The 17,921-nt window shown below is 37.8% G+C and overlaps 1 protein-coding gene and 1 pseudogene across 1 annotated transcript in view; one reads left to right on the forward strand and one right to left on the reverse strand.

Annotated features, from left to right (window-relative positions):
- Fam199x (family with sequence similarity 199, X-linked) overlaps window positions 1-17,921 on the forward strand; it is a 30,845-nt gene that overhangs the window by 10,939 nt on the left and 1,985 nt on the right. The window contains exons 2-5 of the mRNA XM_034485275.2: window positions 767-986; window positions 14,813-14,962; window positions 15,312-15,473; window positions 16,684-16,944. Of these exons, the coding sequence (XP_034341166.1) occupies window positions 767-986; window positions 14,813-14,962; window positions 15,312-15,473; window positions 16,684-16,944 (793 nt within the window). The remainder of the gene's footprint in view (window positions 1-766; window positions 987-14,812; window positions 14,963-15,311; window positions 15,474-16,683; window positions 16,945-17,921) is intronic.
- Window positions 9,155-9,609, reverse strand: LOC117694393 (large ribosomal subunit protein uL23 pseudogene; annotated as a pseudogene).

The raw sequence follows: 17,921 nt of genomic DNA on the forward strand, positions 1-17,921 counted from the left end.
GTGAATTAAACTCAGGACCTCTGGAAGAGCAGATAGTGCTCTTAACCTCTGAGCCATCACTCCAGCCCTTCATTCATTTCTTATTCCTACATCTTTATGGTGGGCTTATTTATCGTTGATAAAAGTTATTTAAAGGGCCAGAGAAATGGGTCAGTGCTTGAGAGAACTTGCTACTCTTCCAGAGAACCTGAGTTCAGTTCCCAGGACCCATGTCAGTTAGCTCAGGCGGCTCACAGTGGCCTATAACTCTAGTTCCAGGTATCTGCCACCGTCTTCTGCCATCCGTGGACACCTGCACACATGAGGCACACACAGCAAAAGAAGGAATCATTTAAATTAAAGAGTCACCTTTCTCCTTTAGAAGAGAAAAGGAGGACGAGTAGATGGGGGGAGAACTACAGTTGAGATGTAAAGCAAATAAATAACTAATTTTCAAAAATTAAGAGGCACTTGAACTTATATGTCTACTTTGTATTCCTTTTTTTCTGGTCTGAAATGGATCACCTCATTTTTAGTAATAGTAATAACTGCTGCATGCTGAGAGTTTTCTATATGTGTGAAGTTTTCCATATGAGTTGTCAGGCTGTCCTCACAGTACCTGAGCCATCTTTCCGGCCCTTAGTATATTTCTTTAAAGGGTAAAGGCTCTAAGAAGTAACTCCACTACCCTCATCTTTGTTGCAAGTATAGTAAGTGGGTTTTGTTAATGTCTTCAAATTGTGTGAGTTCTGTGATTTCTTATGTGATTTCTCTGGTGGTTTTGAAGGTGGAACCTCACTTCGTGTGGTACAAGTGTCGCAAGCTCAGAATGCAGTGAAGAGCTGTTCTCATCCGTTTCTGTTGGAGATCAAGATGATTGCTATTCTCTGTTAGATGATCAAGACTTCACTTCTTTTGACTTGTTCCCTGAGGGAAGTGTCTGCAGTGATGTCTCCTCTTCTATCAGCACGTACTGGGATTGGTCGGATAGTGAATTTGAGTGGCAGGTAAGGTTCCCTCCCCCCCCACACACACACACACCCATCATCATTACTACTATATAAGTAAAAGTGGCAGGTAAGTTTTCCCTGCTTCTTCCTAACATCATTATATAAGTAAAGGTATAAATTCTTGTTCCAATTTTTCACTTCTACCTCTTGAGTTTTTATTTAATTTTTTTTCCTTAGATAGGCCACTCACCTCTTACCAGGCATTGGTTCTTCAGTTGGGCTATGAAAAGAATCAGTCTGAATTGAATTCTTTATGGTTGTGAACTAGGCAGGAAGTCATGTTAAGGCGTGCAGAGTGCCTTCTGTTTGGGTTCCTTTTCAGTAGCACTTATGTTATCAGTATTTGAGTTCCTTGTAAGAAACATATATAAGTTGTTAACTCCAGACAGCTGGAATGTAAATAAGTGAGCCATTAGCACCAGCAATGCTCCCTTTGCTTGTGTTGACATTCTTTGTGTAGTCCTGCTCATAACCAATCTGAAATGGTGTCGGGAATGAAATCCTGCATCACTATCCAGCATGGCAGCTCTCCCAGCTTAACATTCATGGCCTTTCTTGGTCATATGACTGATGGCATCTTGGAGTCTTGAGGAAGTAAAGTTTTCTTTTTATACTTTTTGAAAGCATGTTGTACAGTTAGGAAGTAAGTAGATGGACTATGTATTCTGTATTTTTGCTAATATGCCTTTTAGGCCTCTGATACTACAGTTATCCTTTTGTAAATTGTCAAGTATTAAATAATACTTTCTATGTAAATTTTTACTCCATACTTCATAATTGATAACATTCACGTGCTTAGAAGATACATATCAGGATTAGGTTAGATATCAAATATAATAAACCATTTCTACCATAGTTATGTAATTTTTGGTTCTTATCAGGATATACTGTAGAGTTTGTCATTTGGTATTATTTTTGTATGCAGATGTTTTTCTCCCCACAATAATTTTTTTTCTTGTGGCATATATAATATGTAAAATATCTTGAGAACAAGTTGTTTGAAAAGGCTACATTATAATGAGTATAGTATTTCAGAAAAGATATGCCACTTCATCGTGCTATCCATTTTGTGATTATAGACAAAAATAATATTAAAAGAAGCTTCCCTTGCATAGACCATATGTTTTATTCAACACATAAACTTGAATCCCTGCTATTTTGAAAGTCATCTACATATGTGAACTTGTATTTTCAAAAGGGGCTCAGATAGTATTTATTTGATTTAAAACTTTTTTATTAAACTATCACATAACAGAGGATGCTATAAATTAGAAGTCTCAGTCCTACTCTGGGTACCACTATGAAGTATTTTTTACAGATACAGGTGTATGTTCATATACAAATAGGATCATATTTCATTCAATATTTGCCTGTACAAATTTTTTCAGATAATGGAATATCTCATTCTTCAGAGTTGCACCCATCATAATATTTTTAAGTTGGCTTCAGTTTTGTGTATATATGTACTATCAAGAATGCTAGGCATGGATATGCCTAATCCTGCAGAGACTTTGATGTTCCAGGGTGGGTGGGGATAACCAGGGGAGGGCCTCACTCTCTCAGAGGAAGAGAAGGGGGGATGTGGAGAAGGACTCTATGAGGTGGGGAATGGGAGAATAGTGTTTGAGATATAAACTAATTAATTAAAACCAAGTGAAAAAAAGAGTGCTACACTGAATTAAGAGGTTTTATAGAAGAAAAATTGTTCCGTCCAGCAGGGCACTAAACAGGGATCAGGGAGATCACCTGAAAGAGAGGATGAGAAACACAGGTGAATGCAAAGAACAGTGTTTTTTTATTTAGTGGTTGTACACAGGTGAATGCAAAGAACAGTGTTTTTTTATTTAGTGGTTGTGTGTATGCAAGTGCACATGCCATAGTATCCACGTGGAGGTCAGAGTGCAACTTGTTAAAAGTGTGTTCTCTTCTTCAAGTATGTGTTTCCCTAGGATCAAACCTAAATTATTGGGCTTGACTGAGCTATTTTATCAACTTTCAGTTTGCCTTTCTTCGTGTATAAATGGGCTTACATAATTATATATGGCTCTTGTGTCTGGCCTCTTAATTGTTGCACTGTTTTCAAGGTTCATTTATATTGTAGCATGTAACAGTCCTTTATTCCTTTCTGTAGCTGATTTCAGTTTCTCCTTTGTCTATACGTGATGTTCATGTTTTTTACTTTAGCCATCATAGCGAGGTGGTGTCATATTTTGGTTTTGATTTACATTTCTCTGGTGACTAATGTTGAGTATCTTTTCATTGCTTACATCATTATCTTTAGAGAAAGACCTGTCTAAGTCCTTTGCCCACTTTTATTGATGTCTGAGTAATTGTAAATCCTTGTTCTATATTTTTCTTACTAAATATACAATTTATTAAATTTCCCTATTATGAATTGTCTTTTTACTTAATTGTGTTTTTTAATTTGATAACACCCTTTGATAAAATTATTTATTTAGACAGGATCTTTCCACATTGCACAGGCTGACCTTGAACTCAGGACCTTCTTCAGTCAGTTCTAGTTTTTTAGGCTTCTGCTACTAAGTTCAGCAAATGATGATCAATGTAGATAAGTCCTATGCATGTGCTTTACTGGCTTTACCTGTTTACCTGTTCCTTCTTAGAGTTTTAGAGATTTAATTCTTATAAGTAGGTCTTTGATGGATTTTGATTTTTTTTTTTCATTTTTTGCATATGGTTCCCTCTGCCTCAAAAAGTGAAACTGGTGAAAGTCTATCTTTTTTCCTACTTGGAGAACAAAGTTTTCCATTGAGTGTAATATTAGTAGTTTTTCAGTAAATGCCCTGTATTATACAAATTCATTCCTCTAAATATTGACTTTTAGGATTTTTTAAAAATTTTATGTATATTGGTGTTTGGCCTGCATGTATGCCTGTGTGAGACTGTTAGATCCCCTGCAACTAGAATTACAAACAGTTGTGAGCTGCTATGTGGGTGCTGGGAATTGAACCTGGGTCTTTTGGAAGAACAGCCAGTGTTCTAACTGCTGAGCCATCTTTTCAGTCCCAAGTTCTAGTTTTTTTTTTTTAAATTCAGCATCATTTGCTAAAAACTTTATTTTGTTTCTCATGGTATGGTGTTGCCAAGTTTGTTTATTGTTTATTTTGGACTCACAATTCTATTCGCTTAATGTCAATATCTGTTCTTATGCTTGCACAACACTGTTTTCATTGTGGTTTCATAGTATGTTTTGAAATTAGGAAGTGTGTGTTCTTCCATGTTATTGTTCTTTGGTTTGGTTTGGTATTTTTCAGACAAGGTCTCTCTATGTAGTCCTGGCTGATCTAGAACTCACTATGTAGATCAGGCTGGTTTTGAACTAGATCCCCCTACCTCTGCCTCTCAATTGCTGTGATTTGAGGCTTGCATCTTAACACCCAACCAGTGTTGTTGCTCTTTATTAAGATTACTTGGATTTTGGGGGTCCCTTGCAATTCCATACACATTTTAGGATCAGTTTTTCTATTTCTACAAGCTAGGGCAGTTAAGATTTTAATAGAGATTACACTAAGCCTGTAATCACTGTCTTAATTTAAATAATCCAATTCATGAAGGTAGGACTGTTTTTATTCATTTTTTTCAATGATGTTTTACAGTTTTCAGTATCCAAATCTTAAAATTTTTTTTGGTTAAATTTGTTATAAATTTTTATTTTCCTTTGGATGTGGTATTCTTAATTTTTCAGATTTCTCACTGCTATGTATAAAGCAATATACAATGCAGCCATTTTAATATTGAGTTTGTATTATACAGCTGAACTTGTTTGTTAGCTTTGCGTTTCCCCTTCTATGTGGATTCATCTGTCTTTCCCATTATTTAAGATCATGCTATCAGTGAATGGTTTTCTCTTTCCTTTCAGTCTATTTCTTGCTTACTCGTTCTACCTAGATCATTAAAGTGTTTTAATTGTAAAAGTTTTGAAGTGGCCTAGTAATGATGATGCATGCTTATCACCCCATCACTCAGGACACCGAGGCAGTTGGAAGCCAGACTGGGGTAGACCCTGGATGGGATCCTGGGTGAGACTCTAGGTATCCTCCTACCTAAAAAAAGGTAGAAAAGGTGATAACATTGGGGAAAGCTTATCTTTTTCCCCCCTGTTCTTAGGAAGAGTACTTTCAGTCTTTTGCCATTTAATATAATGATAAAAGTAGACTTTTTAAAGCAAATGCTATATATCAAACAGAAATTTTCATTTTTTTATTATTTATTTATTTATTTTTTTGCAAAGATCCAATTTAATAACAAAAGCTCCCCACTATTAGGAGGCTGTGGAAAGCCAAGGAAAATGAGGATGTCGGATGGACTCCTGGATTAAGAACTGCGTTGGGTAGAGGCCTCTTTGCCCGGACACTGGCTTGAACCTCACGGGAGGACGGGGCTGGCCACACACCACTAAAAGTATGGGAGTGCTGACTGGTGTGGATGTGTGCCTCACTAGCTTGCTTCTGCCAAGTTCAGATCTCAGTGAGGGACGACTGGAGCTCACACAGGCCTTGTCCTCTTGGCCTTTTTCTCAGACCTCACAGCTTTCCTCTTCTCTGTGAGCTTGTTGGCCTCTCGGATTTTGCACCGCTTGCCAAACATGACCTTTTGGTAAAGGTACTTCTCTCACTTTTTCATCATCATGATGGCCAGGCACTTAGCCTCACTTTCTTCCTCCTGGGCCATCAACATGGATCGATGGGAGGTCTGGAGAAGAAGTATGAACGAGGCTCTGACACCAATTATATCACCAGAAATTTTAATTTTATTGCTAGTTTAGTCAGTATATTCTTTTTTCACAAAAGTGGTTTTGTCAAACCTTTTCTATTTTATTGAAATGTTAGATGATTTCTTCATTCTGTTAATAGAATGATTAAAGTTGATCTATTAATAGACTTGATACTATTACATTGATTATTTTTATGTTTAACTACCTTTATATTTCTGAAATAAGCCCTAATGTTTCATATTACTTAATCCCTTTAAATTAATTGGGAGTATAGTTTTACAGTATTTTGTTAAGGAATTTTACATTTATATTCATAGCTGTAAGGGACACCAGTCTCTAATTTTCTTGTGTCTGTCAGGGTTTGCTGGAAGAACAGAACTGAAAGAATAAGTACATATTAAATGGAGACTTATTAGATTGGCTTACATGGTATAGTCTGGGTAGTCCAACAGTAGTCGTCTCAAAATGGGGAGGCTGAAAACCTTGTAGTTGCCCAGTGTATTAAGCTAGATGTCTCAGTAGTTTCAATCCAGTGCTGCAGGTCTGGAGAGTTTGTACAGAGCCACTAGTCTTAAGCCCATGTTGGAAGCCCAAAACTGGCTTCTGATATCATCAAAGGAACAGGGCAGCAGCAACCGCAACAGAGCAAATTAAGTTGCCAGTAAAAGTAAAGTCCAGAGGTTAAAAGAAAGCTTCCTTCTAGCTTTTAAATTTTTTCTTTCTTTTACATATAGGGTGGCTCTTACCACTTTAAATTGTCCAATAAAGAAATTCTCTCACAAGAGTGCCTAGGGACTTGCCTTTTACTCGATTCCTTATCCAGTCAATTTAACAAACAAGATTCAAGCATTTTAGGCTCGGTTATCAGAGCTATATGGGTCTCTTAGAAAGATTTAGCCATGGTGGCACATGTATTTAATCTCAGCACTTAGGGTGCCAAGATAGATAAGTGGATCTCTGTGAGTTCAAGATCAGCCTGCTCTAGACAGTGAGTTTCATACCAGCCAGGATTACATAATGAGACCTTGTCCTCCCAACAGATCAAATAAAGAAAGAAATAAGCAAGCAAGCAAATGTAAACAAGGTAAGCACTTTCATAAGTTGTAGCCCATCTAATACCAGGGATATATGTGATCATAAAGGTGTTATGTAGATGACCAAAGGTTTTATAAGTCAAATGACAATACTATGAAATGTTCTCAAAGAGAGAAGTGTTTCCTGACTTATTACGTATGCATTTAATGACTAAAGCACTGCAAATGCTAAGATGCTACTTCCTCCAAAGATTAAGATTTTGCCTTTTAGAGTAGCTACTGTTCTTTTTTCCAGAAATCCACTTGTAAGAGCAACAAGGACTCTTAGCTGCTGAGCCATCTCTACAGCCAGATTTACTAGTTATGTTGGAGTATAGGTAATCTGTTCCACAGATATTTAACATTTAAATATGTTAGGAAATGCTTCCTTATCTTTGTGAGATATTATTAATATTAATTATTATTAAGTATCAACTAATATTAAGAAAATCATGCAAGATGATGATGATTGCAAATTATTGTTAGGATTAACAGAGCAAAATCATTGTACCTAGAGGTTAAACATCATTAACTGTCAGGCTGAAAATCTGCATCTGTTTAAACTGTTGAGCAAATGTTTTGGTAACATAAGTGGTTCATCTATTCTTTGGAAAGTTATATTCGACGAGTCATACTTTGAGAAACTATCTCTGTTGTTGAGCAGGAAAGCTTAGAGAATGTTCAAAGAGTGAGTAATTCTGCTGTCACACTTTAAATCTAGAAGTGCAATCTGAAGTTACACATCAGCTCTTGTAGAAATGAAGGTTACTCACAGAATTCTGCTGTATCGTGCAGAAAATATGACAGAGGTTTGATTTAATTCTCTCCATGTGTCACAGCTACTGATTATGGTAGAAAGATAATTGAATACAGTCTACAAAAAATATAGGACTCATTAAGTACTTTTTAATTCTGAAATACTCTATCAATTATAAAGTGGGAACTTGTTGGCCTAATATATAGGCGCTAATACAGTTAATTGGGCTGTATAACTGCTATTGTAGCCCCTTCTGTTCAGTTGACTACTTGGCATTTTTACCTGAATGACCTTGTTATTCCATGGTAACCCATTATCTGATGCCGAGTCCTTGATCCGTGATGTTACTTCAAATTATAATGGTTCCATGGACAAAGTCCATGAGCATTTGTGGCATGTTTTATAGCATAGTGAATAATGAATGTTGTCTATTCAAAGAATATTTGCACACACTCCCATTTCCCTGTTGTCTGTATCCATATTGCAGTCTTATTTCATACTACATTAAAGGCCAGATTGCCTGGCATATTTGAAAACATTGCACTTGTGTTCAATTTTGAATTTGGTCACTACTTATATGAATTTCTTTGGATAGCATTATTTGTGGGAATGAATGTGTTAAGCTAGACGTGGTTAACACTTGAAAACCTAAGTATATCATCCTGGGTGGCTTATGTGATCATGAATTATTTTCCAATACTCTTAATATTTGACTCCTTGGTAACCATTTAGTTATCAAATTGGTCTTTTTCTTCTTAAGGGTTTATTTTTTTTATATTTTGGGGGTACAGTCCATTGTGCTGTGTAAGTCCTAGAAGCAGACTCTCAAGGAAGTTACTTCTGCATGAGAAGTCAGTAAGTAGAAAGCAATGAATGTTCCTAAACAATTTATAAATTATTTTCTTCCTTCAAAACTTTCTCACCCATTTTTTTCTGTTTATGCGTATCAGAGTGTCTGTGAGATTACAACAAAAGCTTCATGCCCAGTTCCATCTTTGTTCGTTCTTTGTTGCATTAAGTTCTGTCACTTAGAAAATGTTTTGTGTCTATTCCTAACATGCCACAGGAGTGCTTCTAGTTCTCCTATTGTTCACATCCTCAGTGCTGATTTTCTTTACTTCCTTCTTTCTTATTTATTGTGTCTGTCTATCTGTCTGTCTGTTGATCGATAGGATCTCTGTACATAGTACTGACTGTCCTGGAGCTTCCTATGAAGACCATCTTAGCCTTGAAATCACAGAGATCCTTCTGCCTCTGCTTCTGTCTGTATGCCTTGGCACCTCTGTCTCCCAAGTGCCAGGATTAAAAGCATGCTATGGTGTCCTTTTTTATTATTTATGTCGGGTTTTTTTTTGGGGGGGGGGGGGCGGTTTCGAGACAGGGTTTCTCTGTGTAGCCCTGGCTGTCCTGGAACTCACTCTGTAGACCAGGCTGGCCTCGAACTCAGAAATCCGCCTGCCTCTGCCTCCCAAGTGCTGGGATTAAAGGCGTGCGCCACCACCGCCTGGCGTATGTCGGTTTTTTTTTTTTTGTTGTTTTTTTTTTTTTTTTTATGGTGAAAAAAAAAGTGTATGTTTAGAATTAGTCATCTGGACTCAGCTTAGATGATCCCAATTTTGTTGGCAACATCCAGAGCATCATAATCAGGAGCCAAGCGAACACACGCCTTCTTAGCAGGGTATTGACTTTGACCACATCAATGCCATAGCGTTTCTTCACGGCCTGTTTGATCTGCTGCTTGTTGGCCTTGACATCCACAATGAACACAAGCCTGTTGTTGTCCTCTATTTTCTTCATGGCTGACTCAGTGGTCAGCGGGAATTTGATGATAGCATAGTGGTCAAGCTTGTTTCTCCTGGGCGCACTTTTCCGAGGATATTTTGGCTGCCTCCGGAGCCACAGTGTCTTGGGACGGAAGGTGGGTGACGTTCGGAACTTCTTTTTGTGGCTGTGGACACCTTTCAGCACTGCCTTCTTAGCTTTCAAAGCCTTCGCCTTGGCTTCGGCTTTGGGAGGGGCAGGAGCTTCCTTCTTCGCTTTCGGCGCCATCTTGGCGAAAAGCTTACGTTCTTTTCTTAACCTCATCCTGTGTTCTTGCAATCTGTGATTTTACTAAATTATTTTTCTTTCCCAAACGTCTTTTCTTTCTCGCTGACGTCATTAAATACTTCCTTGTTAAGAAAAAAAATAAGCCAATCAATTTCGCAACATAGGACACATTCTTTAAGGGCTTTTACTACCTTTTTAGTGATCAGAAACCATGACAAAGAATGGAAAAAGACAGAAAAAAGACAGTGCATTTTACTAAGTGTCACTTGTGTTTTGTAAGCTTCTGAGTCTCCTTTGAAGTTGGTGACATCAACCACTTTTTTTTGCTCAAGAATCTGCTTCATAAGATAGCCAAGTATGATGCCACATCCCTGTACCTACAGTACTTGGGAGGGTGAGGCAGGAGGGACAAGGCAGCCTGGGCTATATATTGAGAGCTCCACATTTCCGTACACATAGCGTGATATTTTGTGTACAAAAATCAATCAATCAATCAATCAATCAATCGATCAATTAATTCTAGGCTGTTTTTAACTTCCCCTAAAAAATTACCAAAACTACTATTCATTACTTTTTTGTATTACCTTATCTCTCACAAAAAAGCAAAGCAAAGGTGAAATTAAGTGCATATCATATAGCTTTCCCCCGAAACAGATAGTCTCCAGATATTAAAAGAAACTTTTCTTAACTTTTGAAAGTATAGGTATTTTTATACTTTTAGATTCATTTAGTTTATGTTTATGAATGTTTTGCATGTAAATCTGTTTACCATGTTCATGTTTGGTGCCCACACAAGAGCATCAGATCCCCTGGAACTGGAGTTCCAGATGGTTGCAAATCATCATGTAGATGCTAAGAATCAAGCCCAGGTCTCTCCAGCCCAAGTATAGGTATTTTTAGTATATGTTTGTTTGTGTGTGTTCATGCTAATTTTAATGTGTGTGTGTGTGTGTGTGTGTGTGTGTGTGTGTGTGTGTGTGCGCGCGCGCACCTGCATGTAGAATTCAGAGGCCAATCTCAGGTGTTATACTCAGGAATACCATCCACCTTACCCTTTGAGAAAGGGTCCCTTATTGACCTGAAGTTCTTCAGTTAAACAGGCTGACTGGCCAGTGAGCCCCAAGGATCTGTCTGTCTCTGTTTTTAACATCCAGCACATGCTATGTTGTGGTACATGGATGGTATTGTGTTACCTTCCAAAGTATAACATTTTCATGCAGTGATCATGATTTCCACTCTGTTGAATTCCCTATACCTATTACAGTGCTATGCATGTATTAGAATTCAAATGCATAGGAAAGCAATGGTGTTTAGTACTAAAACTCTGCTTGTTTTGGAAATTTTCAAGGCCTTGAAATCATCAAATCAAATATAGTTGCAAATTCTAGAGAACCAAAAAGGAAAATTGGCATAGCTTGTCATCATGAAAATATCCTTTGAAATTTGCTAAGAAAAGATTTTCCCTTTTTCTTGGTGTGTATCTTAGAATCCTACATTAAATTAACAATTTTTGGAGGATATTTATGTGCCTATAACCTTGATGTGACTGTTTTGGTTTCATGGGTGAATGTATGTACATGTTCAAATATATCAAACGATCCACGTATTGTATAGTTTTGTTTATTAGGTATATATTAATAAAGCTGTATAAACCACTCTTTTTTAGAGGCGATATATTCTTGATATCTGTCTCACTTTCTGATATGATCTCATTTTTCTGTGTTTTAGATGTAGTTTTTTCTCCTTTGTCTATACATTGTCTTCTATTTTGTCCTTTCCTTTTCTAATATTTCTGTCTTGAGTTTTTGCTTTATATTAACAGCACATTTTAAATAACTTAAGTTGTTCGTTCTTTCTTTCTTTTTTTTTTTTTTTTTTTTTTTTTTTTTTTTTTTTTTTTTTTTTGGTTTCTCAAGACAGGGTTTCTCTGTGTAGCCCTGGCTGTCCTGGAACCCACTCTGTAGACCACTCTGGCCTCGAACTCAGAAATCTGCCTGCCTCTGCCTCCCAAGTGCTGGGATTAAAGGCGTGCACTACCACTGCCTGTTCAGTTGTTCTTATATTGTTACTATATGCTAGAGAAGAAGAATTCATAGAATTCTGTCTTGAATAACATCAGTAAGTGGCAGATCATTCAGGTCTCCTGTGGTAGACATCCCTAACTCCTGCTTATTCGTGTCCTAGGGCCTGATAATACTGTGGCTATAAATTCAAAACCTTAGTGATTATTGAAACTTAGACTAGCATTTTAGTAATTGTTAGTTATTATTCATGCTTTTTAGAAAGTTCATTTTCATGCATGGTCTCTACATGATATGGTCTCTTCAGGTTCTTCCTCCCCTTAGTGGAGTATTTTAGCTAATGTCATCCGTGTGGGGTCCTGGGAGCCTCTTGCTTTCCTAGCATCTGGGCTTTCTTGTTGCTACCCCCAGTTCCCCATCCCCTATTGTTACACACCTTTGTTCAATTTCCTGACCCTGTGTATATCTCCTCCCATACCTGATTTGTCTCCTCTTTTCCCCCTCCCCCTCTTTCTGCCAAGTTCCTCCTACCCTCTACTTCCCTTGATTATTTTGTTCCCCCTTCTAAGTAGGACTGAAGCTTCCACTCTTTGGTCTTTCTTCCTCTTGAGCTTCATGTGGTCCTTGAGTTGTATCATGGGTATTCCATGCTCTTTGCCTAATATCCACTTATCAGTGAGTATATACCATGTGTGTTCTTTTGTGACTGGGTTACCTCACTCAGGATGATATTTTCTAGATCCACCCATTTGCCTATGGATTTCACGAAGTCATTGTTTTTAATAGCTGAATAGTACTCCATTATGTAAATGTACTAAATTTTCTGAATCCATTTCTCTGATGAGGGACATCTGGGTTCTTTCCAGCTTCTGGCTATTATAAATAGGGCTGCTATGAACATAGTGGAGCATATGTCCTTGTTATATGTTGGAGCATCTTCTGGGTATATGCCCAGGAGTGTTATAGCTGGGTCCTCAGGTAATGCTATGTCCAGTTTTCTGAGGAACTGCTAGACTCTGGGGTAGTGTCTCTCTTTGTCACTGAGGTGCATTTCCTGTATGCAGCAAAATTCTGGGTCCTGTTTATGTATCCAGTCTGATAGTCATGTCTTTTTATTGGAGAATTGAGTCCATTGATGTTAAGAGATATTAAGGAAAAGTGATTGTTGCTTCCTGTTATTTTTTAAATTAGATGTGGAATTATGTTTGTGTAGCTATCTTCTTTTGGTTTGTTGGAAGATTACTTTCTCACTTTTTCTAGGTTGTAGTTTCCCTCCTTGTGTTGGAATTTTTTATCTATTATCCTTTGTAGGGCTGGATTTGTGGAAAGATATTGTATAAATTTATTTTTGTCATGGAATATCTTGGTTTCTCCATCTATGGTAATTGAGAGTTTTGCTGGGTATAGTAGCCTGGACTGGCATTTGTGTTCTCTTAGGGTCTGTATGACATCTATCCAGGATCATCTGGCTTTTACAGTCTCTGGTGAGAAGTCTGGTATAATTCTTATAGGTCTGCCTTTATATATTACTTGACTTTTTTTTTCCTTACTGCTTTTAATATTCTTTCTTTGTTATGTGCATTTGGTCTTTTGACTATTATGTGACCGGAGGAATTTTATTTCTGGTCCAATCTATTTGGAGTTCTGTAGGCTTCTTGCATGTTTTTGGGGCATCTTTTTCTTTAGGTTAGGGAAGTTTTCTTCTGTAATTTTGTTGAAGATATTTACTGGACCTTTAAGTTGGGAATCTTCCCTCTCATCTGATACCTATTATCCTTAGGTTTGGTCTTCTTATTGTGTGCTGGATTTCCTGGGTGTTTTGGATTAAGAGCTTTTGCATTTAGCATTTTCTTTGACTGTTGTGTCAATGTTTTCTGTGGTATCTTCTATGCCTGAGATTCTTCTCTCTTCTATCTCTTGTATTCTGTTGGTTGGTGATGCTTGTGTCTGTGACTCCTGATCTCTTTCCTAGGTTTTTTTTTTTTTTTTTTTTTTTTTATTTCCGGGGTTATCTCCCTTTATGATATCTTTATTGTTTCTATTTCTATTTTTAGATCCTGGATGGTTTTATTTAATTCCTTCAACCTGTTTGGTTGTGTTTTCCTGTAATTCTTTAAGGTATTTTTGTGTTTCCTCTTTAAGGGCTTTGACCTGTTTACCTGTGTTCTCCTGTATTTTTTTAAGGGAGTTATTTATGTCCTTCTTAAAATCTTCTATTATCATTATCATGAGTTGTGATTTTAACTCAGAGTTTTGCTTTTCCAGTGTGATGGGATATCCAGGCTTTGCTGTGGTGGAAGAACTGGGTTCTGATGATACCAAGTAGCCTTGGTTTCTGTTGCTTATATTTTTGCCCTTGCCTCTTGCCATCTGGTTATCTCTGGTATTTGCTGGTCTTGCTGTCTCTGTTGTTTGTCACGTACAGAAGTAAGTCTGTGTGTCAGCACTCCGGGAAGACCAGTTTTCTCTGGGAGGAATTTGGGTGTGGAGAGCTGTGGTACAGGGTCAGCTCTGGGGCTCAGACGGAAACAGGAAGGATCCTGCCCCAGGCTCTTCCTTGGTTCCTGTGTCCTGATAGCTTTGTGTGGGTCCCTCTTGGGCCAGGAATTTGAGCAGAATTGGTGGTCTCACCTGTTCAACTTGGGTGTGTCAGCATTCCTGAGAGACCAGCTCACTCCTGGTGGGATTTGGATACGGAGAGCTGTAGTACAAGGTTAGCTCTGGGTGCAGGTGGAAACTGAAAGGATCCTGTTCCAGGCTGCTCCTTGGTTTCTGTGCCCTGAGGGTTCCAGGCTGGACCCTTGGAGGAGAAGCGGTGGTTTTACCTGTGCTCACAGGTGTGTGTGTGCACTCCTGGGAGACCAGCTCTCTCCCAGCAGGATTTGGGTATCTCAGTATTACTCTTACCTTAAAGATCCTCCAATTATATATTTATTTGCCCTTCATCTTGTATTTTATTTTTGACATGTAATCTTCTATACTGAGGGTGACCTGAGGTTGATTATTTTACTCTGGCTGTCCTTAAACTACTGGTCATCCTTGCTCTACTTTCTGAGTATTACAGGCATGTGTACCAACTATGCTTGCGTAAAGTAACTTTTAATTGATGTATAAAATGTGATACCATATTTAAAATGCAGTTTGCCATGTTTAATTTTCTTAACCTCAGTCTTTCTTCCTTTTATAAGTTACCAGGCAGTGACATTGCCAGTGGAAGCGATGTACTTTCTGACGTTATACCCAGTATTCCAAGTTCACCTTGCCTGGTTTCTAAAAAGAAAAACAAGCACCGGAATCTAGATGAGCTTGCTTGGAGTGCAATGACAAATGATGAGCAGGTAAATTTGTTGACATCGTTAGATGTTGACATTCTTAATTAAAAGTGTATGTGGAAAAGAACTTACATGTAGAGAGGATGTGAGGCCCCCCTTTATTACCTCTTTGTAGCCAGTGAATTGGTTAATAAATCTAAAATTGAGCTTCAACTTTTTTTCCAGGTAACAAGTGAAATTATGACGTCTTAGCAATGATCCTTAAGGAACAGTCAGCTTTCTTGTTTAGACAGTGGTTGATTTGTTAGTGGAGCCTTGGGCAAAACAATTCTTCTAAGGCCTAAAACGTGTCACAATTCACATAGCAAAGGTCAGGTTTTCAAACTGACATTGTTTATTGTGCTTCTTCACATAGGTGGAATATATTGAGTATCTGAGCCGTAAAGTCAGTACTGAGATGGGCCTTCGGGAGCAACTTGACATTATTAAAATCATTGATCCTTCTGCTCAGATCTCCCCTACAGACAGTGAGTTTATTATTGAACTTAACTGTCTCACAGATGAAAAACTGAAGCAGGTATGTAAAGTAAATATAGTTTATTTACTGAAGATACCAACAGCTTATAAAGTGTAGGCTTACGTAATCATATGTGTACTCAAAGGCTGTCAAGGCTAGAATCACTGCTGGGAAATGTAACATTAGCAAAAAAAATGTTGCTGAGCTAAGATGTGTGTAGCTCAGTGGCACACTGTAGCAAGCACAGAGCCCTGAATTCAGCCCCTAGTACTGCCAAGAAAAAAAAATGACAATAGTATTTGAGAACATATAGTTTTAAGATGTTTTGTGTGTCTCAAATAGTAATACTGTTCTGGTCAGTGAAGAGTACTAACTACAACCTGGAGTGGTAACAGACACCTGTAATTCTAGCACTTGGGACTCAGAGCTGGAAGGATGAAAAGTTCCTCGACCAGTTAGGGACTTCAAGGCCAGCCTAGAGTACATGAACTCCTACAGGAAACTCCCAAGCCCTACTCAACAAGAGCCACACTGCTGGAATAACTAAGCCTGGGCAGGTGCTTTGAGATGTACATTTCTCATCATTTTTACTACACCCCTGCTTGGCACTAATAGAAATGTTTTAAATTCTCTCTTTTTGGTGTCTTGTGTTTAGCATTGGTGAAAAGTCTCTCATTTCTCACAGCAGGAATAGTTTTTCTCCTTTCAGCTAGTTTTCTCTAGTATGGAAAGTTGATGTAGTGCATTTAAAATCAGGCACCATTGTGCCCCTCACTAAAATTAAGGGGGAAATGCACGCTCATGAGAGACAGAATCATAAATTTACTTAAATCTTTAGTGGAAACATTTGAAAATGTATAACCACATCTGTTTTATTTTCGTTGTTTTCATTTCAGTGTTCTTAAAATTCAAATTCTGAAAGCCAGTAGCATTTGCTACATAATATTTTATAATTTTAAAATATAGGTCTATGTGCTTGCCAGAGTTTTGAATACTGCTAATTTTTTAGTTTTTCCTTTCTTCCCTTCCCTTCCTTCATGCTGTTCCCCTCTGCTCATCTTTTGGGTATTGTTTTCAAAGTCTTAGTCTATAGCCCAGACTGGCCTTGAATCTAATATTAAGCTTAGACTGGGCAGAATTAATGTATCTGACTTTGTATTTATTTCTATATTTAGATATCTCTTATACATTTAAAGCACTTTGGGCGTAGCATCTTGAGGGTAGAATATCAAGGTGCAATATTCACCAGTGCTTGCCTGTGTGTCCCAAGGTCAGAAACTATATCAAGGAGCATAGCCTTCGTCAGCGGCCTACAAGGGAGGCCTGGAAGAGAAGCAACTTTAGCTGTGCGAGCACCAGTGGAGTGAGCGGTGCCAGCGCCAGCAGCAGCAGTGCCAGCATGGTCAGTTCTGCAAGCAGCAGTGGGTCCAGTGTTGGAAATTCTGCTTCAAACTCCAGTGCCAACATGAGTCGAGCACACAGTGACAGCAACTTATCTGCAAGTGCAGCAGAGCGGATTCGGGATTCAAAAGTAAAATGTCTAATTAATACAAAACTTTACCTTTCACTATTAGCATCAGTACTCCTTGGCTTAAACTTCTGTTTATTGGATCCTAAAACTGTTGTGTAGGCCTTTGGGGTGCGTGCGTGTGTGTGTGTGTGTGTGTGTGTGTGTGTGTGTGTGTATTTAGTGATTTCTTGATGTTTCAATCTTAACTGTTCCTTGACTAATCAAAAACTATAATAAGGCTTTATATAATTCTGTTCTCATCTTCCATAGTTGAAACTCATTGTTGAGCACTTGTAAAAGAAAGTCAAAGTGTACATGGAATAGTTACGTGGCTTAGCATGGGAGTATGTATGGTTCCTTGCAATGGCACAGACTAGAGCAATTTAAAGATAAAAGGAGAATCTCTTTGGGAACCTATTAGTGATCAGAAGATACACAATGATTCCTCCCCCACTTTGCTTCATTTTGTTTGACTATTTTTTATTTTGTTTTGTTTTGTTTGTGTCAAAATGGAAGAAGCAAAGGCATCCTTATTAGTTGCCAAGGGATTTCACTGGCTATGTGGCAGCTCTCTTTTGGTTTAGGTTTAGCAGTGATGAAGATTGAATAGCCACTGGGTTCCTAACAGGCTTTTAAGATAGCAGTTGCCTAATATTATGAAGGCACGATTCTTTCACAGCCACCAGGAAATTTTTTAGTTCTGTGGGGTAAAAGGTACCTTGAAAGCATGAGCATTAGGAATTTAGGCAATGTTTTCTGCATTTTATATTTAGTTTTGTGTTCTAGTATTTTATTTTTGCTATGTTAATACCAGTATACCATAATTCTATTTAAAAATACATTTTTCAGAGTATCTTGTTACCTATAGCTAGCCCAAATAACCAATCATCAGCCCTTCCTAGCCAAAAGAGTAACTACTCTAATGCCCTAAAAATAGAATCTTAAGTTTTTTTTTTTTTTAAAAAACATTTAAGCCAATGGCTTACTTATTGGTGTGA

Source organism: Arvicanthis niloticus, chromosome X (assembly GCF_011762505.2).
Source record: "Arvicanthis niloticus isolate mArvNil1 chromosome X, mArvNil1.pat.X, whole genome shotgun sequence".
Classification (NCBI taxonomy): Eukaryota; Metazoa; Chordata; class Mammalia; order Rodentia; family Muridae; genus Arvicanthis; species Arvicanthis niloticus.